Source organism: Oreochromis aureus, linkage group 4 (assembly GCF_013358895.1).
Source record: "Oreochromis aureus strain Israel breed Guangdong linkage group 4, ZZ_aureus, whole genome shotgun sequence".
Taxonomy (NCBI): domain Eukaryota; kingdom Metazoa; phylum Chordata; class Actinopteri; order Cichliformes; family Cichlidae; genus Oreochromis; species Oreochromis aureus.
Window position 1 is genome coordinate 13,432,582 of NC_052945.1, and position 27,402 is coordinate 13,459,983.

A 27,402-nucleotide genomic window follows, 5' to 3' on the forward strand; every position below is an offset into this window, starting at 1 on the left:
TGAATAGGAACCTTAAAATTGTTAATTAGGTAAAGAACTTTTATAAATATTCACTTTATAAATAACAAGACGTACATCAAATAAAACCCACGTTTACCAGGTGAGATTATTACAAATGTAGAGTTTAATATATATATTTCTTTCTGACATTCTGATAAGGATTGCAGGTAGGCTTCACAGTACACACTGTGTTCCACTTGATATGCTAAGCAGAGGAAGGGGCGGGACGGGTGGGCTTGACAAGCAGCAGGTTTTTTTTGTACATTAGTAGTGAAAGCAGAAGGAGGCAGTACATCCACAGACAACGTCTACTCCTCCACCGTATTGCTCTGAAACCCACAAAGGACCATTTGTCTTAACGATCCACATTCTCTAGAGTCCATCTACAGGCCTAGAGTTTAATCACGGTCCTTACAATCCATAAAGAAAATTGTGATCGACAGAAAACATGGATTATCAAAACACTATCTAAGCGCATGCATGAAACACATTTTCACATTTTACTTCTTTTTTTTTTTGCTTTTCTTTCACGCCACCCTCTCACCCACCCACGCACACACACACATGCACACACATGCACACACACAAAAAAATGCAAACAAACTGGGCTTTACTTTTTCAAGATACTTGGTGATGAGGTGAGTTAGGAAATATAGGCCAACTTAAGTTAAAATGATAAACCTATGCAACTTTGGTGCAACCGATGAATATGCACTTGAAATCTGCTGTTACTTTACTTATATTTCTTTTTAACAATTATGATTATGGGGAAGGATACAGATTTTTTCCCTTGTTTGGCAACATAATAATTACAGCTATATATGACTGCATGCTTTTAGGTGGCTCCAAGTTCCAGTAATGATTCACAAAAACCTTACAGTTATGCTGCTCTGTACTGGTAATATTACATGCCATAAGGCCCTAATCAACCTTCTGTCCAATACTAACTCTTACTTGCCCTGTAAGGTATTACAAAATCAGATAGCCTGCTATATGAGATCTGAGTCAGTCACTTTCAGAAACAAACCTGCCTCCTTGTATAAATGTATGGATCCAGCACAGAAAATCAATTCGTCTAGCACACATTAATTATGTCTATAGTTCCAAAATAACAACCGGCGTGAGGGCACTTGCAATTGTCATACAATTACCACAACTATCAATATAATCAACATCACTAAAATCTTCATAAACAAAGTCCATTGAGAACACACACTGAGGCATACAATAGATTACTTCTGGAGAGAGAATAATCTAGAAATTATTTTGGCAGAGATTAATTCACACATAAAATAATAATTATAATAATCAAAAAGGCTTTCAAATGAAATTAATGGCTTATTTCTGCAGGTTCGGGAAGGGTGACTTTGACCACTTTTTGGACTCTCGTGGATGAGTAAACACTGTAATTGCACTTTAACTGACAAAGTTATTGTCCTTGGAATCTTTGAAGGGAATAATACTACCACCGCAGCATCTGTTACAAGATACATTTGTGTCATTAATTGTCTAAAAATAACAGTAAAGGGCAATTATTTCAAGTTTAAACGTGTGCCGATTTTACTACTAACAACAGCAGTTTAGGGGATAAATGTGTCCTCATTATGAATTCATTAAATGGCCCGTGCAAACAAATCATTTACTCGAACAAAAAAAGAAGAGAAGATGGCATCTGTGTGCAACTCCTTCGTCCTTTAGCATGCCTGAAGTCAAAGCTTAGGAGGAAGAATTAGAAAGACCACGATTGATTTTTTTTTCTTTAAGCAGAAAAAAACATTCTGCATTTCTGCTGCAGCATCATAGTTACCTGGTGTTAAAGTGAAAAAATTAGGACTCTACAGTAAACCTGTTCATTGTGTGTCGGGACAAAAATAACATCAAATTTTTAATCATTACATTTTCTACACAATAAATATCAGCACATATATCATTATTATATATTCAAGATATGCATTTTACATATAGTTTTCCTCTCAGCTTATATACATCAGTTTATGTACAGTCTTTGTATTTACACAAGGGGTCAAAGGTCACTGAACCTGAAGCACTTGAAACAAAGTTAAAAGAGAAAGACATACGAACCTAAAGGCAGTGTAGTCATCCATCCGTTATCACTCACTGTTACAGCACTGGGGTGGGATCTAAAGTTACTTTTCGGTGTGAACAACAACAGTAACACTCGCACAAAATAAAGCACTGCCATTCTCAGGCCCTTGGTAAGAAGCAGGTCGATCGATATTGGCTTGTCATGCAAACACGTCGTGGTGCTTTCTTCCTAAATAAATAATGGATGCAAGAAGTACAAAAAGTTGAATTACAATAACATTCTTCTCTTACTGTGCTGGTATAAAGTGAGTTAAAGTGAGTTCACCTAAAGGTAAATTTCAGACAGAGAACTGCAGCTGTACTTGCGACAGAAGAGGGGAATTTTAAATGGGGAGTGGCACTAAGAAAAACAACGTTAAATGTTACTCTGGCATGCAAAGCCTGTCTCCGGGGCTCCGCATATTCCTAATGTGCACAAAGCTTGAATACCCTGTGAGCAATAAAACCAGACTACGCTCTCGCTCCGTGTTTCCGTTTCACCCTGAGGATGGGCTTTGCTCCAAACCATGTCAGGCTCTGAGTTTCCCTAACCGAATATTGTACAACTTGCAAATATCATATTGCAATTTGATTGCATGTTCTAATAAGGCAAAAAGAAAATTGAAAACACAGAAATACAGACCACTGCATTAAACGACAAAGCAAAGCTATAAAAAGAAATTAGAAAAAAAAAATCTTCTTAATGCAATACTCATCTAAATTCCAGTCTTTCCTCCTAAAGGCAACTGTTCCTCCACTATGGCATTTTGGTGTGTTTTTTTTTCTTTTTTCTTTTGGTAGTAGTAGTCACACTAATTTACTAGCAAGCAGTTGGAAAAGTTCAGTTTGTTTGCAGCCTGTAGCAGATGTGAGGGAGGGTTCATTTTCTGGTTGGCACTGGTGCGGCCAGTGTGTTTCCATCGGGCCTTGGCGGAGACAGTTAAAGAGTATGTACAGCCATAGGGGTTCTGGAAAATGATGCCTATGGGTGATAGGTCATAGAGTGGTGCTCTGGGGCTCCTCCTCAGGCACACCATCCCCCTCTGGATCTGTCACTGCCATGGACCTCCTGCAGGGGGCACCGCTGAACTCATCGATGAGGCTGTCCAGATTGACATTGATGGAGGGGATTTCATAATTGAAGATATCTAATGGTGAGGATGGGAAAGGTGAGTATGGTGAGCAGAATAGTGGGGATGGCGATAATGAGCACCGGGAAAAGGAGGAGGAGGAGGAGAGGGCAATATGACAATGAAAATGGAGTGTAAAAATGAAAGAGAGCAGAAATAATATTAATTGTTTTGAGTCTGAACTCATGGTAAGCGGCATATGATCGAAGGAATCAGTAGATTACGTGTGCTTCACATTCTACAGTGTGGTGCTGATTATGTCAATAAACTTGGTAGGCTAGTGTAGCATGTCTCAGCCTTTTGTGTCTTTTGAGACAGGAAGAACAGATATTCTGTCAGATAAAATACAATAACAAGTCAAAATGACTGCACAGTGACAAATTACATGTTTACAACAGTGGACAGATAAACATCAAGGAGGCAACAGGATGTGTGTGGAACTCTCTGGAAAGAAAATGGCACCAAGACACCAAGTGGGCTTAAAGTAAGAATGGAGATCTCTAGAGGACTGAAAGTAGTATTTGCTGTAAATATAGATACTCTTACGTGCTGCTCCATTTAATGGAAGCGGCAGATCCAAACAGAGACGGATGGCTACTCCTGTGTCGGAATGAGATGGAGTGTGGCAGTGTAGTAAGAGGAAGCAGAGGTTATAAAAAGCGATGAACCTGCCAAAGGAGGAGTGGGGGTTACCTGTGACCCCCCTGATACTAGTGGCAGGGGCGTTGGAGATGTCTGCCAGCATAGGGCTGGGAATGGGGAACAAAAGGAAAGGGGCTTTAAGATGAAACCGTTGTAAGCAATGGCATCTGCAATGTGAGCGCAGTGTGATGCACTCTGGGAAGTCCTTAAGCCGTGCATTATTGGTTGAAGACAGTGCAAGGAAAGTACAGCCAACCTGCTAAAAAAAGGACGGGGATTATGATTGAGCATTACAGGGTAGGTATGTTTGAGGCAGGCTGCAGGAGACCCCAGAGGCATCCACGGTACGAGGCCAGGCAGTGAGATGGAGTATATGGGGCGGGGGCGGTCTGGCTTACCCTAAAAGTCCCCCTCACACTTAGCCCACACTGAATCCCTGGCCTCACACAGCTGCAAAGTACACAATAGTAGCAGGGGGAACAAGAGAATGATAAATATAACAAAGTGACAGAATCACTGGTGTATATATATTGACAGAGCACCTCAGTTTGAGAACATCATATTGTAGCTTTATCATTGGGTTTGTCTGGCTAGGTTTCCACTCCTGCTACCCAGTAAGAGATGCGAGACTGGTGTGAACTGTGTAAGCCTCTGACCTACCTCTGCCAAGTGGGGGTCTGGGTAACACAGATAAACAGAGAGCACATGATGAATCTAATGGCAACTTTCATACAAGCAGGACGAGCTATGCTTCTCTGATGTTTCCACACATTACCCAGAAACATCATCACATAACACAAGCAATGAATACATTGGTCAAGAGATTTCCTTACTACAGTAACACAAGAAATGCTAAAATTTACATTTTCTTATTCTCAGGCATCTGTGTCTAAAAGGCAACTTGTATTCATTCAGACATTTGTTTGGGAGCAGTCAGTTAAGGGGACAGGTTTGTCTACAGTGACAGGTTCTACAGAGTCCTACACTCGTCCACCGTCTCCATTGGACAGAGCCACAGCGAGTCTGAGAGAGGGCCGCTGCAGCCCCACCTGTGGGGGTGGCGGTGGGGGTGTTGTTGCCAAGGGTTGTTGTTTACCTGTAGACATGCTCTCCCCAGGAGACAGTCCATCCAGGAGGCCCTGCTCCATGGGCTGAGGAACTGGGGCCACAGGTGGGCCAGTTAGCCCCGGAGGGGCTATGGGTGGCTGAGGAGGGGGCAGGCTGGGTCTCTGCCTGGGCTTAGGGGCAGGCCGCGACTTGGTGAGTGTCCCCGTCAGGGAAGGCGGGGACGAAAGAGAGTGGGGTGTACCCAGTGGGGTCTGCCCAGGGGAGGACGGTGGTACTTGACCTGGAGGACATGCCAGTCCATAAGGGGAAGGGGTGCTAGGAGGTGTAGGGGACAGGCTGACTGGTGACGGCTGACCTGTGGACTGGTCAGACATCCCTCCAGACTGGCCGTATGGGACCTTAGGAGGCACGGGAGCCAACTTCTTGGAGCCTGTTAACACACACCATAGTCATATTAAAGTTACCTGTGGAAATATGAGCAAGACATGTTTAAAACTTCAATGTCAATGTCAATGAAAGCACATATTACTGAGGCACTGACCTTTGCGCAGGGTGTGTGGACTGTGCTCTGTGGAGTGGGGAGACTGGCTGCTGCTTTGAGGACTACTGCTTGGGGGTACTGTCGGACCTGCGACCTGGATGGCTTTGTGTCCAATTACAGGGGAAAGCTCTTTACTCTTCAATGAACTGAAAAAAGATACATATATATTAGTATGTGAACATATAAACATATAAACAGTGAGTGTTTTGGACTCATCGCAGTCTACATGTACAACTATTTACAGTCACTACACCATCATCACCATCATAAACATGGCTGCTTCCACTGTTAACAACATTTTTCTCATCTCAAGGAAAGCAGTTCAAAATAACTGTTTGTTATTTTTTTTTAACAGATTTACAAAAATTTGGTGCACAATATTCTGTATGGATGCCGATACTTTCAATCCCCCTGCAACAAAAGCTACTTCTGGGTGTTTCCTTATTCACAAGGGGTTGCCACAGCAGGTAGCTCTACATATTTGATTTGGCAGATTTTTACAGCAGATGCCCTTCCTGATGCATCCCCGGAGGATTTCTGTCTCCCCCTTGAAATGAACCATGGCTCTGTTGCTTGGCAAATGTGTAAACCACTAGACTATAGAAAATAATAAGACAAACACTTCAAAAAATAATTGAGCAATACCAGTATATTGACTAGATATATGCTAAGAAACTCAATTACTGGGATGTGACATTCATTTTCATGAGTGAGTAACAACAGAAAAATTCCAGCTGAGCTTGCAGAACATTTGCCAGATTTAGTAAACAACAGAGTGTGAATACGGATTGAATGCGTCTTTGGACAGTGACAATACACTCAAAATAGATGAGAGACACTTCATGCAACTAGATATGACTGACAAAGTCTTAACTGAGTACAAAAATGAACCGAAGTCGAGTGACTCTAAATAAACTGCATGAACAACAAGAAAAAATAATTGCTTATATCTGATAAGAAACTTTGTTTTACATGACCCATTTGAATACCACCTCCCACCACCACCACCACAAGCAAGAAAAACAACAGACAAACAAACAAAAAATAACACCAGTTTTGTAGAAATGCCATTTAAAGTTGCCGTCTAATTAAATGGTATTTGTTTGAGTTGTACATCTTCAGCAAACAAAGACTTCCAAACCACAGGCCATCAGCTTTCCAATCACAGGATAGAGGTGTTCAAAACCAAGTTCTGACCACTGAAAGAGATTTGGTGTAATGATTCACAGCGTCCTGTTTAGTAGTAGCACCAAAGACTTCTGAGTCAAGAAACTATCAGAGGCAAAACTGTAAAACTCAGCACTTTGGGTCCAGCTGGAGGTACTGCACTGTTAGGGTTCCCATTTTGCTAATCTCATAAATCCTTAAAATTCTTAAAAAAAAACCGAAGAGGTTTTTCATGTACTGTGTGCTGGTTAGAAGAAAAACTGCAGCAGACTTGACAATAAATACATTTCTATTCTAGTTCGAAGCCATTCCTTGTGTATTTGTCATCTACTCAATAACAGCAACAAACTGAGCGCTATATAAGCCAGTAACATCCTTGGTTGCTAAGCAACCCAGCTGACAGGCATCCTGAGACAACCTGTGTGTTACAGAATCTCAGCTATGCAATTTCACGGGAGAGGTAATAAAAAAATAAAAAAAGCAAAAAGAAAAAATATGAGCCAGCGAGCTAAAGGAGAAATACAGCTGCCACTCTGTGATGCATCCATAGTGGCCAGGCGTGTGTTGTATTTACCTAGTCAGCCTGGGGGGTCCTCTCTCTCTGGCACAGGGGCAGGCAGCCCACGGCGGGGGCGGGGGCACGGATGAAGGGAGGCTAGGGGGGTTGCCAAGGCTCTGGTCATGACGGGTTAGTACCAAGGGGGTTTTGACGTAGAGGGGCGAAGCATTAGTGTCTTGTGGGGGGGCATGCGACATGTCACCAGGCGGGCTGTGCTTGGGGAAGTGAAGACAGCTAGGTTTGGGGTTCGAATTGATGTCAAGTGACGAAGAGGAGGAGGAAGAAGAGGAGGAAGGGGGAGGGACGGGGGGAGTGAAGCCAGACCAGCGCATTGGGGGTGGGGGTGAGCCAGGCGGCTGGGACTCTGGACCTGGTGCCACAGGGCGAGCGCAGGGTGGGGGTTTGGGATAGAAGTGGTGGGGGGCAGTGTGGCACATAGAAGTGGGGTAAGGGGGGGGTGGACGGTCCTCCCCTGGGGGCGGGTGGGCATGAGAGGTGTCCGGCCGATTGGGTGACACGTTGTCTGAGCTGTAGATATTAAGAGAATAGACAGCACAAAAGAAACAGCTCTATTGACTGAACAGGGAAACGCACTGGAGCGATATAGGATAAGCTGTTTGGATGATTAAGGTGTGTTAGTGTGTTAGTCAGTTCGAAGCCAAAACCAGTAGGCAAAAAAAAAGTGCTGCATCTTGCGGTGGGCAGTGGGTACACAGTCAGCTTATTGCAAATACAAAGACAAGCACAAAGAAATAGCAAAGAAAATTAAGTTTCGTTGTGAAAGAAAAAATGATACAGTGTGTAGGACTCCCTCTGTGATCACCTTGTGTCTGCACACTGCATAGAGCTGTGAGGATCCTTCTCTGGAACCAAAGTGCTGGTCTGCAGCTTTCAGTAATACCAAGTTGAGTTGATGACTGAAACTCTCCTCACTGCTGGATATGGAAGCCCTACCCGCCTTAATCCTAAATGACTTGTTTGCATCACAGGTCCTGCAGTCAGCCCAGGGCAGTGTGAAACAGACACAAAACCCTTTCAAAGGCTGAAAGAGCCACAGGAAATGGGGGGGAAAGACAGCCAAGCCAGAAGCCATAATATTTCTTGTCTGCCACATAGGCAGAGCCGGTGACCATGAGGTGATTACTCATGTGTTTAATTGTGATAATGATACCAAAGAAATTGTGAAATCAGTCTGCGTGTCAACAGAAAAATAAATAATTCACGACCAAAGCTGAGAAAGCCAAGCCACAACAATGGGATATTGGATAGATTAGCATGCTCGCAACAACTAGCAGGTTGAAGCTTTGCGTCACGTAGATAAACAAAACTTGTTTATACAGTATTAGGACTAAAATCCTTCAGATTTGAAAAAAAAAAACGTTTTTTTTTTTTGGCAAATTTTACCCACAGTGACCTGACAAACAGACACAAGGACAACTCTAAGAATGTGTGATGTCTGAAAACAAATTCAAAACAGAATGCAACATGAACATGTTGAGGGAGATACTCCAAAAAAAAGATGGAAGCATTGCATATGAATGGAAGCATGGTTAACATGGCCAAGAACCAGTGCAAGATGATGGTGATGATGGTGATGACAATAAAAACGAACACGGGTGGATGCATGGAGAAGCGAGGGCCAGGGTCTCCACAGTGACTTACCAAACCCTTTCTCCAAGTGGAGGTGTGGCAGACGGAGAGATGGCAAGCTCTCCGGGCTGCTCGGGGATGAGTGTGTCTGCAGGGGAGCCGGGGCCTTGCATGCCTGGAGGAGTGGAGGAAGCCTTACGCGCCAGGGTGGATGAACCCTTACGAGACACCCAGGAGGTATCCATAACCCTGACGCCCATACTGGAGACAAAAACATGTACAGACTCATGTGTGACATCAGCAAAACTCATGTGAGGCAAGTGGGGATAGTAAGGAAAGAAGTCGTGGGAAGAAGGAATGATACAATACCTTTGTATCTTCCTAATGCTGCGTTAGTAAGGGAGAAGAGAGGCAAAAGTGACATGAGGTCATAAGTAATGCAGACAAGGGTCACAAAATGTTTAATATTTGATATGAAGCAATGATTATGGCAGGGAGATGAGATAAACAGTAGAGGGAACAGTAAAGGGATTCAGAGAGAAAGTCAGGTCATATAACCAGTATGTGCTAATCTGCTGAATGCCATTTAGAGGGTTATTTCTTCCAATTAAACCTTTATAGTCTAAGAAAAGCTCAGGCTTCTCCCCCACATTGAATAGTTGCTTAAACAAATTTAGACTGATGCCTTTAATGTTACATCCTTTGTATTCACTTGATTGGGGTGTTTTGTTCAAGGTGTTGGTTCTAATTTCTCCAGTGATATTCCACCGTCTCGGTGAATGAGTCACGCCAGGTGACGTGCTAGCCAGACTGTGAACGAGGAGTTGGGTGTGGGAGGATGGGATTGGAGAAATATTTCCTCTAGAAGAAAAAGAAGATAACAGCTCTCCATCAGAAACCTGTTGCCATAGAGACCATGCCATTCAAACTTATTCAGCCCTACGTATTTAAATGAGGGCAGTTTTCAGGCTTCTCTTGATGAATCCTGATAATTAAAGGTACACCTGTATATATTACTGTGAGATAAGATATTTAACAAGATACTGATTTCTGTGCTGCTTATGAAGGCTTCTGACTCATCCGAATGAAAACTTTAGATCGGAGGATCTTAATGTGCAAACGCTGCTCTCCTCAAATGTAAGAATTCAGTATCAGTTGCCTGAGAAGAGGCGTGGGTGGAAAGAGAGAGACTGAAGGAGAGTGAGAGGTGGGTAGCAGAAGTGAGCACCTGGCATCATACCCATCTTTCTTGTAAAACTCCAGCATCATGTTGTCAGTGGCGACACTCAGTGGGCGTCGGCTCTGATCATGCTGCTGCTTGCGATCGGATTGGTCCATGTCTGGTGAGGGCATAGAGCTGTAGTTGGAGTTGTGGTTGGTGTGGATCGGGCTTCCATAGCTGCCTGTCAAGTTGAACTCAATCTCTGAGGCAGAAGCAGACACACCATCAGCATGTAGTCTATTATACTTACAGTAATGTTTAGAATTGTGTGCATTTTGAATACACACAATTACTCCAAAAACCACAGTTAGTATGAAGAACTGAAATTATTATAATAAAATTAAGATTAGGCCAAGCAACGAATACAGTACTAAAATGACATTTTAATGCTCTTTTTTAGCATGTAGAAGTCTACAGAGAACAGCTAATCAATAACAGTTAATCTACAATTTAAGTCACATGCTGCGACATCAGCATTGCACTGTGCTGTGAATCAATGTATAATGGTAGTTGATACACCAACCGGGTGCTGCTGTCCAAATCCACAAAAATGAAAAAAAAAGAAGATGTATACATATAAATATCACCAGAGCGAGTTTCTTGCAATCCCTTCAACATACAGAAATATGAAACATTAGTGGTTCTTTTATTTCTGAAGCGTGACGAAAAACATTCATTACCTGCTGTATTGCTGTATGGTGTTTGTTTGTATTATTATTGTCTTGTATTATCAGGCTGGGGAGAATAGCCGTGCAACCATATGATTTTTGAGATGTTTGCATGATTATGACATGCAAAACTATGTCCATTTGAATAAAGCTAAACACTTTTTTGTTCTGGGCAATTTTTTTTATCATCTCAGATCCCCTAATTGTTACTTACAATGATAGAATTTAAACAAAAAAACAGATAAGATGCCCAGCGCAGTTACAATTTTACATACATAGTGTGTAATCCCCACCTCCAGGGAAGAACCAGTCAGCATGCTGGATGATGGGTTCGATGATGCCAACAATCTGTAGGGACACGGTCGTCATCATCTCTGTCATGTTCCTGGATAGAGCAGACAAGTGAGCTATAGCATAGTCACTCAATCATTGGTTTAAATCCAAAGAATAAAATTATCCGTTGCTTTAAGAATACATACGGTTCATTGTGTGTCCAGAGCAAGTTTGGTCCAAGGACAATAGCCATGTTACCAGGAGTCATCTTGTTAGCATCCTGATACTCACTCAGCTTGGCTAAGAATTTGATCAAATATCTGTAGGATTGGATAAAATTAACTGTGCATTTTAAAAGTATAACCCACTGTTTTTTGTTAGACGTGACATCTCTGCTTGTACCATTTACTGATTATAAAGTAAAAAAAAATAATGATAGCAGCAATATCAGACGTGCCACCTACAGTAAATAAGACTGTAAAACTGTATGAGTTATTGCCTGCAGGAGGTACAACTACGAGTACTGCAAAGACATTACAGTAATTTCCTTGTCAGTGATCATTGTACTTCTAAAGTTGCTGATCCTGCTGTTAATATTATTTCCTGTAGGTGGCACAAGTTGAGCAGATATTTGTAGGAATGAAAGGATTTCACCCGGATTTTCACTTGGATGTGGTCCAGTTTTGTTTCTACATACTTTCCCGGTTTTTGATCTCCTAATGTTTTGTTTATGGTAGTAAGGCTACACTGAAACATGTGCAATCCTGCAAATCAATCTGCAGAAAATCAGGGAAAGAAACTGACCTGAAATTGTTTAAGTTGTCTGTGGGGAGTTTTTCACATGTTGCCATCAGCGCCTGTAGTCTCTTGTCCATGTCTTGAATGCTGAGGAAATATAAAGTCATTACGGTTTACTGCTGCTCCACTTCTTTATAAATGTCATCATTTTTCTTTTTGACAGTTAGGGGCCCTGTACTAACACGCTGAACTGATTTCTATTTTTAATCACTGCCAATGGCACAATTTGAGAAAATACTCTTAAGAGTACAGCGACTCACTTGGAGGCTTGAATCCATTCATCATAAAGTTCAGTGGTCATCAGTGGATCTGGGAGCTCACGAAGGTATGATTTCAGGGCCCCTGTGGGATTTAAAAAAAAGGACAGCGTAAAAACTGGTCAGCTCTTTGAAAGAAGTGGAGGGTTGTTTTCTCTCTACTGGCGAGGCCATGCTCCATATCTCTACTCCCCTCTAGCAGGCCCTCATAGCTAGTGCATCTGCCAAAGTCAGACAGCTCAACACAGATTTCATGCTAATATGTGAAATGGACAGCAATATCTGAAGAGAAAGCTTTTGGGAAAATAACGCCAAGGAAGACATTTTCCAAAGAACCGCATTTGCAAAGTGCATTATGTCCAAAAAAGACTGCAAACACTTCAGCTTTTTACAAATGAACTTTTGATCATGGAGTTAAAATAATTGGCTGTTTACAATTTAGCCTCTAACAATTACACAGAGTTGGGATTGTTGTTATGGAAATGTGCTTTGAACAATGCATTTATGTGGGCGTAGTTCACCTGCGATGGCATGTGGATCGGAGGAGTACTCCTGCACATCAAGAACTCCACAGTCCAGAGACGCTTTCAGCTTCTTCAGCTTGGAGGCTGATGGAGCTACTCTAAAGAGGCCCTACAGCCCCCACACAGGAAACACGTGATGTTTAATTATCATATCTAACACAGCTGAGCAGGAACACAATGCAGATTTTGAATATTTCCATTAAATGTTAATTATGAAGACACTCAAATAGACTGGCCGGTGTACAACAAACAAAATAAAACCAAAATAAGAACACCGAAAATGGACAAGTGATTCATGTATATGTGCGTTTCTTCTACCTCCTCTTGCATGCCGCACTCTAGCAACATGGTGACACAGGCTTCGATGGGGAAGGCAATCTCTCTCCCACTTATACTCAGGTGTTCCTCCAGGGACTTGCCAAACGACGGCTTCTCCACCCACGCCTCTGCAATACCAAACAGTGCCCAGAATCACACATGGATAAAAACAACCCTATGCATCATGTCTTTTGTCTAGCAATCATAAATTAACCATTAATTAAATATCAAGGTGCATAACTGTTCCTTAATTACATTGTTATGTAACATGCCAGGCCTATTAGTTTATTCTTTACTGATCATCTTGGTATTGCTTCGGGTACAGAAATGGAGCAGATCTCAACACAAACACACACACATAGCTCTCGTCACAATGCATGACTCACCTTGGTGAGCTTTAATCTGGGGTAGGACACTATGAAGAATCTCTAATGACTTCCTGTGATATTCTGCCTGCGTTTCTATCAGCTACAGAGGAGAGCAGGGGAAAATAAAATATAAGATAATGCACCAAACAATTATGATTTTAACGTCATCTTCAGTGTTTACTACAGCTTGTGCTTAAATGCAAAAAAAATCTGATTCTTATCAGCCGCAATGTTAAAATGCCCGGCAGGTTAAGACAGCAACACTCATCGTCTTATTCATTCATTCATTGACACGTAGTACTCATCGCTGCGCACCAAGCACACCCGACAGTTCAGGCAATGACACGCCCTGAAGGCAGTGGCTTCAACCAGCAGGACAATGCTCGCCGCCAAATAACAAAACCCGCTCAGGAATGGTTTTATGCAACACGACAAAGACACCAAGGCATTGACCTAACTGAGCCTCCTAGAATCCTAGTCTGGTCGAGCACCCACAGGATGTGCCAGAGAAGGCCTGATCACAAAGGAGCCAAAATATCAAGTTTTAATGCCACATGTCCTATCCATGCCCCAACAGGTTAGAAGTGACAACATGAGTGGGACCTCCATGATATGAAGCAATTGTGTAGCTCCCATATTTAATGTTGTTGGTGTAAATGAACTCTTACACCAAAGACAAAAAACAAAACAATTTGCCAATTTGATGACATATTTGACTTACCGTCTGGAAGTAGTTTGCATAGTCTATTTCTTTGGCCATGAAATTGTACATATCTGCTGACAACTGATCCTGAAAAAGAAAAATCGTCTTAAGGAAATGATCTCGCTAACGTCATAGATAGAACTTTAATATCATTCCATGACTGTGGCCCATTTGTGTCTGATTCATGTGCAAGTGTTATAAATCAAAGAGGAGAGCAAAAGTAGCTGGAGGAAGGCATGATATACACGTAGCTCTGATCGTTGACTCACTCTGCAAATCTCCATCCGATTGGCTGTCTCCTCCATCTCCTCTCTTAGGGACTCAGATTTGGCACCGGGCTGCAGAGTGCTGGGGTGACTGGATGACTTGGATGACTGTTGATATCTGTGGGTAGACGAAACAATTGCCCCTGCTTTAGACATTCCAAGTTTTTATTTTAGCAATACACTAAACACAGCAGGTTTTAGCCTCGCTGTTTGAACACTGTTCACCTTGTTCGTGCTGAGTCCATGTCCAGGACAAGTTTAGCTAAGTGCTTCCTCTGTTTCTGGATATTAGGAATGTCCACCTGAAAAAAAATCCAAGGAGTTAATATGAAAACAGTCAACTCATTATACCTTTTTTTCTGCTAATAGCAATGGAAATGAAAACACCAAAATGCAACTTTTAACTGGGGCATTAAAATAACACTATCTGCTCACCTCCGCAAGGACATAAAGAGGCTCCACCACATCTCTCTCTATCTGGTACTCAAACTGAATGAGTTCCTGGGCCAGCTTCTCCTCTGTCTCCCCACAGAGCTTCAGCATTTTTCTGTTGGTGAGAGCCAAGCACAAAGTCATAAGCAATCAAATACAATTAAAATGCACACAAGGACAATAAGGACAGAGAAGAATTCAGCTGCCAAATCTGTAATTAAAGATGACTCTGTGTGTGTGTGAGTTAAGCACAGGCGTATTAGTAGTCACTAACCCCAGGAGAGAGTCTTCCCCCAACACTGCAGCCCCTTCTTCCATGCATTGTGCCAGGATGGTAAGCGGTAATTTTTTCTGATGGTACATAGAAATAACGTTACACACACTTCTGTAAACTTCAACAGTTGCCCGCAAGACTGACGCCCGTACTCACAGAAGGTGACTTTACAGATCTCTTCTCCATATCAGTCCCCTGCTGACCCTGCAGGCAGGCATTCAGTTTTTTGTGAGTGCTGTGTGACACTTGCTTGACCAGATCTAGGCGTTTCTCCACCTGGGAAAGCACACGCAGACCAGATGAATGTGCTTACATGCACACGTGTACCCTCACAGATGCAACACAACTGTCAGCTCTAATGCAGCATCATGAATCAGCGCCTGCTCTCTCTTCACAGTACATGCTGACGGTAAACCTGTGATATTTACTCTCAGTAAAATTATACTTCTTAAATTAAGAAGTAGGATAGAAGAAGTCAAACATTATGCATTATAGTTAAGCCTTTCTATGATTCACTTGGATCCAGTTGCACTTAACTCTAACACACAAACACTATATATATATAACACTATGCAAAAGAAAATGGGAAATGAAAATATGCAAACTTTATTTTAAAAAAGGCAAGCTTTCTTGCCATTTCTTTAATTAGTCTTCAGGAATAGTTCTCCGGGCTTCTTGAAGGACATTTAGAGCTCTTATTTGAATTTTGGCTGGTTTTTGTTTTGTTCTGTGTTGAGATAATAAAACATTTAACTTCAATAATGAAGTTGTTGCCAATCAGATGCTTTCCAGTTGGTATTTCATAGTGGATAAAACTCTGATGGTATTTTCTGTGTTCATAATTCCATCACCATGTTTTACAGATGACTATAGACACTCAATGTCATTTCACAGTCATTGAACATTTAGTTCAATTCAGTTCAATTTTATTCACAAAAAAGTCACCTTGAGGCACTTTATATTGTAGGGTAAATGACGCCCTTTGAGCAAACACTTGGCAACAGTGGGAAGGAAGAACTCCCTTTTAACAGGAAGAAACGTCTGCCAGAACCAGGTTCAGGGAAGGGCAGCTCTCAGCCCTGACTGATTGGGCATGATGGGAGGAAAACAAACAAACAAATAAAGAAACAAAAAAAGAAATCCTCTGAAAATGGTCATGTTTGAGGACTTGACTGAAAATAATTGAGAAAGCAGCCAATGTCCAAAGAAAAAATAAAAATAAAAAACACTTCGGAAAGCTGGCAGAACTTTGGCTCAAGTGCACTTTAAAAAAAGTACAGAATATATAGTAATCAAAGTACATTGTTCCCATTGTACCATGTGGTGATTTTGATGGACATTATTTTTGGTGTTTAATAATCATTATCAATTTATTACAGACTACTAATAATTCACTGCTGTTCACAGGTGCACATACATACACACTCTGACATCACAGCTCCCATACACATCTACAGCTCACCTGTAGAAGGTCTTCGCTCAACACCTCTGTTTTTTCTGCCCTGTAAAGATAAAAAAACCCAAACATATATATTAATACGTAATCACTTAAATCTTATTTGATACTAGTATTCTTAAATCCACAGAAACATGATTGCATGTGGCAGTTTTTTCAGTATGTAGGGAACGATATGGGAATCGCTTCTAGACTAATAAAACATTACTGCAAAGTAGCAGAAATTCTTGGAAAATGTTCATTCATCATCTTTCCTATGCAGAGCTTATTAAATTTCATATATTAAACACTGCAATCAAGAAAGAGAAGCAAGCTTTCTCACTTGGAAAATAACCCATGGTTTAAAGTATTTGGCTTCTTTCTTCCTTGTATTATTTTATGTTATTTTTTTGTTTTCTGATGAAAACAAGTGAAAGAAATTATTGCACAATGCACACAAAGAATTACAAAGCTTTGGTCTGCCCTTCATTGGGTAGGCGGGATCTTCCATATACACACAGAACAGCTGCCAAAATCACACAGTTTCTGATTCACACAGGAGAAATAACATCAGACATGCTACCTTTTTAAGTTCTTGATGACACGCCAGTTTAGTTTTGAATAATTTAGCACACCTTACAAGTCTTGCATGTCTTTCCCAAAATGCTGTGGGTATAGAAGGCTCATTTACCAATGTGGCAATGCTCCAAAATTTATAGGCCACATGCACACCTGTCTCTTTGGTGTATGTGGGTGAGTGTGTGCAAGAATGCAAGTGTCTGTGAGGCTGTCTCTTTGAGTCATCGTCTTCAAAAATACATAACAACAGCACATTAAAGCCGCCGATTCAAATGTGTTAATTCCCACTGCATCACATCCTACTAAAAATCCAGCAGATGGGGACTGAGCCAAAGACTGAAGGAAAGGGCTGCAGAGCAGATGAAGCAGATAAAGCTACTCATCCGGAGAAGTGAAAAAGCCATTAGTTCAGAAAAGAGCAAACCACTGGATTTTACAAATACATGGTGTCAGCTCAGTTCAATCAGCTTTCATTTTATGACTTTAGTCAGCAAGGACATTTTCCATATAGCTTAGCATGCTGTTTATGATCCTATAAGAAAAGACAGAATAGCCACTTGTCTCCTAAGAATAATTTTATTGTACATTTTCTTTTTTGTGGTAAACTATTACAGAATTTGACACCAACCAAACTTCAATGCATGCAATATATAAACAATATATAAAGAATACCTAACGTGGAGGATAACATATGCTTTCTGCCAAGAAACAGGGATCGGGCAGACCATCTGACCTCCTAAAATGAGGCATTTTCAGATCCCCAGCAGAACACAGTTACTCGGGACTTCCCTTCCTGTACGCACAGCCTCTTCCTGTGATTGTGCCCAGACTATGCCCATGCCAACTGCAAATAATGAATCTTAAATAATCTTGGCAACGCAAATTATATAAAGGACCTTTGTTTGTGCAATAGTTCTCACGAGCCAGGGGGAAATAAGTCAGAAGCATATTACCAAAATGCTGTTTTCATGTATGTTACCAAACAGGCAACATAACAGCTCTCTAAAACTGTTGCTAAAAAGAGGCAGAATATGAAATGACTAAAAAGTGTCTAATGTTGACATGCAGTTGTTTACACATATCCCAAGCACTGTTACCAACAACAGAAAGCTGAACTATTGAGGCATTAGCATCTCCAGCCTCAGAGAAAAAAAAATGTGAGCATGGAGCCATGGGAACTGGGTCAAATCATGTACCAGTGGATCTAATCACAGCCAGCCTCTCGGAAAACTGCTCTACTCAATGAGCTAGGAGGCAAAATACAGGAAATGTGTGTGTGCATGTCTAAGAGAGAGCGACAGAAAGATAGCAAAGCAAGAGATTTCTGGCGTGATTTATAAGGATAACTGCGATCGCAGATTGCAGATTACATGACAAAGGGAGGACAAAAATAACCCAAGCAGTGCACTAAAGTTTGGCACAGTTCTGCTGAACACTCCACCAGACAAAAAAACTCTGAAATGCCATGGTTTAGGAAACAACTTCCCATGCATTAGGTAGTAGCTCTGCATTGTCACTTCCACTGTCTATTAGAGGCTGATCAGCTGACTGGATTTGTTGTTTAAAAGGAGGCAATAACAATTTAAATCATAGACATCTTGCATCCTCAAGGACCGCAAGCGGTGTGGCTATTATGACCTAGACATCAAACAGATTGGAGCCTATCTTCAAAGGCAGCACTGTCTTGTTCTATGAGTTTGTTTGTTATCAGAGAGTGGCATTTCCTCTTAGGAAAGCAGCATCACACATAATCTTGCTGCGAAGATGCAGAGAAAAAGCAGCATTGTCGAGGCATGAAAACTGGGGGGGACTGAAGTCTCTTGGCCCTACCGAACCTGATGTAAGTCTAGCTTCAGGGACAGCTTAGAGGTGAGGAGAGATGTTCTTCTCAGCAAATATCGTGCAAAGTGAGACCTGGGAGGAAAATAAAGACGTGGGAGAGTTGGCAGCCTCGCGGGTGGTATGCTCATGGAGGGATGGGGAGACGTTGCCAGGTTTATGCCAACCATCTGCCACTATGCAGGCATTCCTTTACCTGGAACTGGTGATGACTCAATACAAACACGTGCACAGGCATCTAAAAATATGCAGGCAAATGAAGTAATGTTTAAATTGCAGACATTTATCACAGTCTTGCATGCAAAATGTAACACTGGTGAAAAGGACTTCAAATCGGAGCAATGCAAACATGAACGATCCCAGAGAGCGGAGGAAGATAAATGAGTTGACACAATATTTGCGCAAGATGATCAGCTGCCAGAATGACAAACTTTTTCTACATCTGGGAGGAACATTAGCAAAGAGCTGACATGAATAAAAGTCTAGGTAAGGTCTGTTTAGGACGTATTTGTAATGTTTCAGAGATTATAACTCATTGTATTTCTGTTAAGTTGCAGTTAAAATGTTAAAAGTGCATCTATATATTTTTATCTCAAGCTGTGTTAATGTTGGACAGCTGCATCGTTAGCCCCCCAGCACTGAGCATGGTTTATGAAAGCATGAATAATCCATGCTGACATAATCAAAATGCGAATAAAGAAGCATCCGCTGTCTAGAGCATATTGCATTGGTAGCAAGCCAATTGTTGGCTGTTGCTGACTTTCAGTCCGTCTGAGATTCAGCTGAACAAAAAGGAAAAAAAAGGTCATTATCTGGTTTGCTCACACTGCTAGCATGGCTAACAAAGGCCCCTACTCTGAGGCCTGGAAGAGCTACACTGGATGCTAGGTCTTGTACTGCTAGGGGTGGGTAGTGGAGCAGAATGGTGGCCCTGGGCCTCAGCAGGGCATTGCACACCCTGGAGCGCTGGCATGAGATCCACAGTCAGTTACATACATACACACAAGCAATGACACACACAAAAACCCACAACGGTGTTTATGCCTGAGATCCTCCGTGAATATTTCTCCACTGATTGCTTTTTGTTTTCTCTAGACCTGCATCGTGCATCTAGAGGCCCAGTTGGTTTCTACCCAAATGATGAGGCGGGGCAGGCGATGGGATACGGGGTTACTAAAACAGAAAAACCCACTTACTGTAGTTGTCCACTAAACTAGGTCACAGTTCTGTCAAGTATGCAACTGTGAGCACATACATGCACACAGGCATGCGCATATACACACACGTCCAGAGAAGGAGTGAATGAAAGAGTGAGTGAGAGCCTGCAGTGTTCAGTAATGTTTCACTGGAAACACAAGTACTGAGTTAGCTCTAATAACTTTATTCATGGTGCGCTGAATAATTTCGACAAAAAGGCGCGCAGCAATGTGGCTTAACTGTGTTTTTACACTTGTCATCTGCTCAAAGACACACACACACACACACACACACACACACACACACACACACACACACACACACACACACACACACACACACACACACACACACACACACAGAGCAGCTAAATGACTTCAAATGCAAGCAAACAATAACCTAAGACAAAGCAACAAAGGTCAAAACAATCTTTTACTTAGAAACAAATCCTTTTTTTGTTAAAGCTATAAATTTCTTCACCATTTTGGGAAATGTAACATGTGCACTGGCAGAGCCAAACGAATGTGATGAAACGGCTAATACTAAATGAGCGTTTCTAGGCAACCAAAGCAAAGGAACGACTATATTTGCTGTGCACAAAAAAAGGAGCTGGAGAATGATCTTTTATGATTAAACAGCAAAGGGGAAAAAAGAGGTAAATAAAACAGAAAGTTGTTATTAGTAGATCAGTGCTTCCTGTTCTGAGCCTATTGACATTCTTGAATGGACGGAAGTGAGCATGCTGAAAGGGAGTCACCCGTCTCCTTAACTGAATGCACAGTTTCTTTTTAACAATGCCAAGCTTGTCCAGTTCATTTATAGCAGTTTAGTACTAAGAATTATATACTAGAGAACTTTATGTACAGTGGTATCATAAATTTAGCCTTTAGTGATTCTTCTCTGCATCCCTGTTGGAGACGATATCATGAGCAACAGCCTGGGTCAACCCTAATACTTTGACATGTCACGTCAAAATATTGATGCAGCAATGCTATTCTCTTGCAATCCAGTTATTGAGTAGCTGGCTCCATATGTTAATAAACAGTTAAACAGCTTCCCTGACTTTTGACTTGCTATTTTACGAGTTTTTGTGGGGGGGCTTCTCAGATAAATGAGGGTAAAGCGAATGGAAATTTAAATGAAGAAGAAGATATTCACAAGAGGAAAATGGTGGATGGTGGTGGAAAGCGAATCAGAGCTCTAATTAGCTCAACTGACACATTACTGGAATGAACAATAATGACATTACACACACACACACACATGCTCACACTGACATTAAAGTGCAGTGAATAAATACACAATCCCTATTTTTTTGCCAATTTAGGGCAAATTACTTCAGTTACACAGATCTCATTATGTATCAGAGAAGATTGTCTTGTGATATATTGCAGAATTTTTGTGACACCATTATTATCATGTGAGTTCTTCTATTTGCCACCCTGCTGTGTACATGATCACTTGTACAGGAGCCAGGCTGATAGGGACAAAATGAAAATAAAACTCCACAGGAGAATCTGGATCTGATGGAATTAACCAATCTCCTTCAAAATTTTGCAAGTTGTGTTGTTTGTTCTTAAAAAAAACAAAGAAACAAACAAAAAAAAACTACTGAGTTTTTTAGTTGACCTTTAATACAGGGGCTCTTTAAGAGATTAGTCTTTTGAATGAATCAACACCAGTGACATGGAGAGGGAGAAACAGCGCTTCTGTCTGATATTACATCATCTCTCTTTTGATGGCTGAAATGGCCCCTTGACAAAGGCTCTTTATCTCTACCATACCCTGTAGTATGCTGTCTCTGAAAGGCACTGATGGGGATATGGGAGGGTTACAACCTAGTATAGAAGCACCGAACGGCATGAGATACTTCTTTAGCAACGGCTCTTGCATGATCTAGCACACACATAATGATTCACTTCTGACTGTTGATGGCTTACTTCATAATAGTTCATAACACCATAATGCCGTTCCATGTTCAGCTAGAAATGACTACAAAAAAGACAATAAGAGCAGTGAATCAGATTGCGAATGCAACTTGCTCCAAGATTTATATGGTACCAACCCAGAGAATCAAGGCTAAGAGGAGGAACAGAGAGAGGAGAGGTGGGGGACAATGCATTTTCATGCAACAAGTTACCTACTGTCTCATGTTACCTGTCAGCGACCATATGCCCTTTTCTCACCAAGAGGTGTGAATGTGTTAATCTTGCACTGAATTTAAAAACAGGCACAGACACCTACTTCTTATTCTAACAGTAATTTGTTTTCAGTGTTAATATGGTCAGCTACATATTAGTGCTCAATGCTGTTTCTGCCCCTTCCTCTCTCTACTTTTTACAGTGCAGTGAGAAAGTATTTGCCTCCTTGCTTATTTATTTTTGTGCATATTTGTCACACTTACATATTTTAGATCATCAAACAAATTTCGGTAGAAGACAAACCCAACATAACTCAAGTAAATACAAAATGTATTGTTTTATATGATGATTTCATTTATTAGGGGAAAAAAACAACTTATCCATACCTACCTGACCCTGTGTAAAACAGTAATATGAGCCCTAATCATAATGACTTGTTGCACCACTCTTGGCAGCAAGAACTGCAATCATGTGTTTCTGATAACTGGCGATGAGTCTTTCACATCACTGTGGAGGAATTATGGCTCACTCTTCTTTGCAGAATTGTTTTAACTCAGCCACATTGGAGGGATTTCAAGCATGGACAGCCTGTTTAACTTTATATCTCAATCTAATATTAATACTAAACTTTGACTAGGTCACTCAAAAACCTTCATTTAGTTTTTTGAGCCATTCAAATGTGGACTTCCTGGTATGTTTTAGATTGTCCTGCTACATAACCCGAGTGTGCTTGAGCTTCAGGGTATGAACTGATGACCAGACATTTAACTTCAGGATTTTCTGGTAGACAGCAGATTTCATGGTTCCATCAATTACATCAAGTCGACCATTTCCTAAAGCAACAAAGCAGCCCCAGAGCATCACACTGTTTGACCACCACCATGTTTGACTGTTGAGATGATGTTATTTTTATGAAATGCTGTATTAGTGTTACACTAGATATAACGGGACTGAAACCTTCCAAAAATTTCAGCTTTTGTCTTGTCAGTCCAAAGAATATTTTGCCAAAAGTTTTGGGGTTCAAGATGTGTTTTTGGCAAATGTGAGGAAAGCTCTCATAAATGCTATTTGTACACAGTCTTTTTCTTATTGTTGAATTATGAACACAGACCTTAACTGAAACAGGTGTTTTGGTAGGCCGGCCAATCCTCAAAAGGTTCCAGTTTTCTCTATGTGTGGATAATGGCTCTCACCATGGCTCGCTGGAGTCCCATAGCCTGAGAAATAAACTCTCTCCAGATTGATAGCTGTCAGTGGATTTGTTTCTGATCTGTTCTTAAGTTTCTTTAGATCGGAGCATTATATGTTGCTTCTTGAGATCTTTTAGCCTGCTTTACTTTATCGGGCAGGTTCAATTTAAGTGATTTCTTGATTCAACAGGTTTGACAGGGAGCAGAGCTGGGTGTGAATAATAAGATAGAACTCAGTTTTTTAAAAGATTTGATTAATCACAGTTAATTATTGACTTAAAAAGGGGACACTTGCTTTCACATAGGGCCAGGTAGGTTTGGATAGTGCTTTTTCTTTAATAAATGAAATCATAATTTAAAAATAATACATTTTGTATTTACTTGGGTTATGTTGGTCTAATATTAAAAGCGGCCAAATACTTTTTCAGAGCACTGACACACGTATTTTGACAATGATTTCCACATGTCCTTCTTTCTTTCCCTTTGGTCCTTTAAATTTTTCTGTGGAGATTTTCCACACCCACAATCTGTAAATCGGCCTCCTGCGTGCTTAACAATAATTCATTCTCCTACTGCATCAGAAAAGAGATAGAAACAGAGTAAGAGACAATGCAGGAAAGAGAAAGGAGCCCACAAATGACTGCCATTTTCAGATAATTGCATTGTGGATTGGTGAGCTAGAAGGCACAAGTAAGAGGAATGCATCTATCATAGCTGTATTTGCGAACACCACAAAGGTGGCAGAAGCAGAGTGCAAAGATGGAATGTGGGTGTGTTAGGGAATGAGATAGTCCTTTTTTTTTTTTTTTTTTTTTTTTGTATCTATATGTAAATGTTACTGTGCAGCAAAACATATTCTTACAGACTTGAATCATGGAATCTTTTTAACAGTCTGTCCTAGACCTACATAGGACAGTGAGTTGGGAATAGAGAAATAGGTCAAGAGAAATGAAGGGTGGGAGCTGGCTGAACCAATATAATCTTTTGCTCGCTTCCTGTAAGGACACACAAAAAAATTAGAATGTCTTTTTTTAGACAAACGCAAACACTAAAGTACAGGAGAGTTTTTATGGAGACTGAAATCTCAATTAAAGGTTAGTCCAAAAATAATACTTCAGGTCTCCTCCACTGTACCAAAACACATTTCTGTTAGCACTAAAGTATGCATGGCTGCACACCCTTTTGCTCCACAGAGGTAATTGGTCAAGCTGGTGATCACATGACATGGGTCTCACCAAGGCAAGCTGCAGCAGAAGCAGAAGCAGCAGCAGCAGCAGCCGCCTTGGAGAGCCAGAGGGATGCTGACACAGCACACCTGAACACCAACCCCCAGCTGAAAGAAGACCTTCATTATAGACTTGCCATTACAAATGCCAATGCAAGACAAAAAGATGAACAGATATAGTAAAAATCAGATATTAAATAGATAAGAGATATGAGTCTATTCTTAATAAAGAAACATGTGCATTAAATAAACTAAAGCGCAATTTTATTAATAAATCTTGTTTCTAAATAATAAAATTTAACTCTACATATTCTTAGTAACAGGACGTGTCACTGGTATTATCAAATCTAAAGAGAGCACTGAGGTTTAGGGGGACCAAAGGCCATACCCACAGAGAAACCCTGCTCCAGTCTGAGGATGGTTAAAGCTTGAGTCAGCAGAACAGTTAATGTGAAGCCTGTTTTCACTGTTTTGCTACTTTATTCTTTCCTATAGGAGCCCTGCATTGCTCACAGGACAAAACCAGCGGAATTAAAAGACAGCTCAGGGGTAAAGCTAAAGTAAGTCCATTTCACTTAATGTACTGTAGTATAGTATATCTCTGCAAGAGCAGTGTGCAAGGAAGAGCAGCAAAATGATGTTGGCATGATAAGACTGTTTCTTGTGTAAATGCTTATACAAGTCCAATAAATCTGCACATTCGTGATATGTACACATTTTTCCCACTGATCCCACACTAACACTCTAAGGCATGTAGGTGCAAGAACACATGGATCCACACACAATGTATGCATCAAGCATACGTGTTTACTTCATTGGTGGTAATATCAAAAAACATTTATGCTGCATGATTTAATATAAGTAAGAGCTGTTTAAATTTAGCTCTTCAGATGAACCATGCATCAGCACCTCTATACACCTCTTGAAATCCTTCAAATTATAAGTGGTGGAGAAATGGCATAGTTACTGAATGGAGACACCTGCTCTTTTCTAGAGAAAGAAACCCCAAAACAAACAAAACATGATCATCAAACCAGCATGATCGGGTCATTGGTTGCTAGAGTTGGTTCTTCCAGTCTTGTGATCTATCTCCACGTGGCATAGCCAGTGTTTGACACTGTTCAAGGTCACCACAGGGTCAGATCCATTACTTCTTGATCCAAAGATCAAATCTCTGATTATGCTTTGAGAGTGGCAGTTCTTGTTATGGACCACTGTTATTATTAAGAGCCCAGCAGGGCTGTCCAGGGAGAGTCATGTTCCTCATTATCACTGTGGTACAAATAGACCAACTTAGCATGGTGCTGCTCTTAGTCAGCCCCAGAAAAGAGGTAATTTTCTACTTACACCAGCATCACTTGGACCATCGGCATTAAATAAGCTGTATAAGTGCACGTACACATGCATAAAAGGAAAAGTGCCATATCTTCTGTGGCCATCTGAAGTCCTCCAACCTGCTTGCCCACACACATATCCAGAATCACACCCACACACACAAACACTCTAATGAGTCACTAGAAGAAATGATTATAAAAAAGACTGCGGCTAGAAAAATCAGTATGACCTATGGGGAAAATGAAAATGATAGCACAAACACAGCCTGCAAGGTATGCCCCTCCTTTTGGGGGGGCATTGTAATAATAATAATGACCCACACCTCCTGCTCCTAATCCCCCACCCCCACCCCCCTCCCACCCCCTTGCTGAGCAGAGAACACCTTCTGGCCCAGCGCTGCTTGACAAGCTGCTCTCCCTAAACACAGAGGGTGGGGGAAGACTGATAAGCCCACTGGATCGGTGTAAAATGTCACAGAGCATCCATTTCTGAAGATGGGAATGGATTTCAGAACCATTCAGAAACAGAGCAAGAACATGAAAGGAAACGGTGAGGACAGAGGTGGAAATCTGTCTTCAGAAACCCCTCATTTAGTTATTTTTAGGACCTTCAGTGGAATGGAAAACCGTCCATTTAAACTGACACATATCATTCCAGAAGCGCATGAGGGAGATGCGGATCACGACCTTCAGGAATTCACGGAGTGGATAACTCACGCCTAAGAGGTGCTTCCCTCCTCACAGCTGATATCACTGCGTAATAAAAACATTGCGCCTTATTCTCATTTTCCCCTCACGTCGCAGCCCACACTGCATCCGTCTGCATCACGTTCACCTATCGACAGGTTCGGTGACAGGAGTCTATTTTAATCACGACATAACTTGGCAATGTCATATTTGTCAAACTCCACCGATGATACTCTGTCATAAAAATTGGGTCGTCACTATTTGATGGTCCGTGTCGCTTTGATTTTCTATATTTAACATATTTCCGTGGGCAGGTTGGAGCTATTGGGGCAATGCGCCTACACGCTGCCTATGCGGTAGCCTATTCCAGTTGGTATTACGCATAGAACACTTAGGGCGTTTTGAACATGCGGTATACATTATTCTTCAGTAAATAAGCAAAAAGCGCAAAAAGGGAAAAAAGGCAAATTAAAGAATGAAGGTCTATTTGCATTCATCCGATTCGCATCCAACTGGGGCCATGCAGGGGGGTTCTCCTCTCTTTGACTTGGCCAGTCGGGACAATAGCGCACGGAAACGGTTTCCTTACCTTCCCACTGTTTGGTTGGCGAGCTGTCGCATCCGATTGAATTGCTTCTTCATCTTGTATTTTCTGTGTTAACACCTACGAGGGGAAATATTCCGCATTACTTCTCACAATACATATCTCCATCCTCCACAGAGGTGCAGCACAAATTCCAATCTCCCATTCCCCCCCTTTCCCTCATCGCAAGCTGCCGGCGCCGAAGAAGTATTCCACGATTACATATTTTCAATTGATAGATATATGTATATTTTTTGCACATCTATATTTGCCCCATTGCCTACGCAGGGATGCTGGACCAGTCCAC

At 41.3% G+C, this 27,402-nt stretch overlaps 1 protein-coding gene across 3 annotated transcripts; it reads right to left on the bottom strand.

Moving 5' to 3' along the window:
* Positions 1 to 169: 169 nt before the first annotated feature.
* Positions 170 to 27,402, bottom strand: arhgap44a (Rho GTPase activating protein 44a). 3 transcript variants are annotated; one of them, XM_039610591.1, is made up of 21 exons: positions 27,102 to 27,402; positions 16,348 to 16,387; positions 15,042 to 15,161; positions 14,886 to 14,962; positions 14,615 to 14,726; positions 14,405 to 14,481; positions 14,183 to 14,297; positions 13,932 to 14,000; positions 13,229 to 13,310; positions 12,843 to 12,970; positions 12,522 to 12,633; positions 12,004 to 12,085; positions 11,750 to 11,830; positions 11,152 to 11,265; positions 10,966 to 11,057; positions 10,023 to 10,206; positions 9,152 to 9,169; positions 8,855 to 9,043; positions 5,467 to 5,612; positions 5,281 to 5,355; positions 170 to 3,233 (listed from the first exon to the last, which is right to left on the bottom strand). In XM_039610591.1, the coding sequence occupies exons 1-21, from the start codon at positions 27,152 to 27,154 to the stop codon at positions 3,082 to 3,084; spliced, it is 2,118 nt and encodes a 705-aa protein (XP_039466525.1). In that variant the 5' UTR covers positions 27,155 to 27,402; the 3' UTR covers positions 170 to 3,081. The 3 variants fall into 3 exon arrangements, 2 of the variants coding, with proteins under 2 accessions (XP_039466525.1, XP_031592404.1); XM_031736544.2 differs by having other exon boundaries at positions 4,954 to 5,355; XR_005612686.1 differs by having other exon boundaries at positions 3,125 to 3,233; positions 4,256 to 5,355.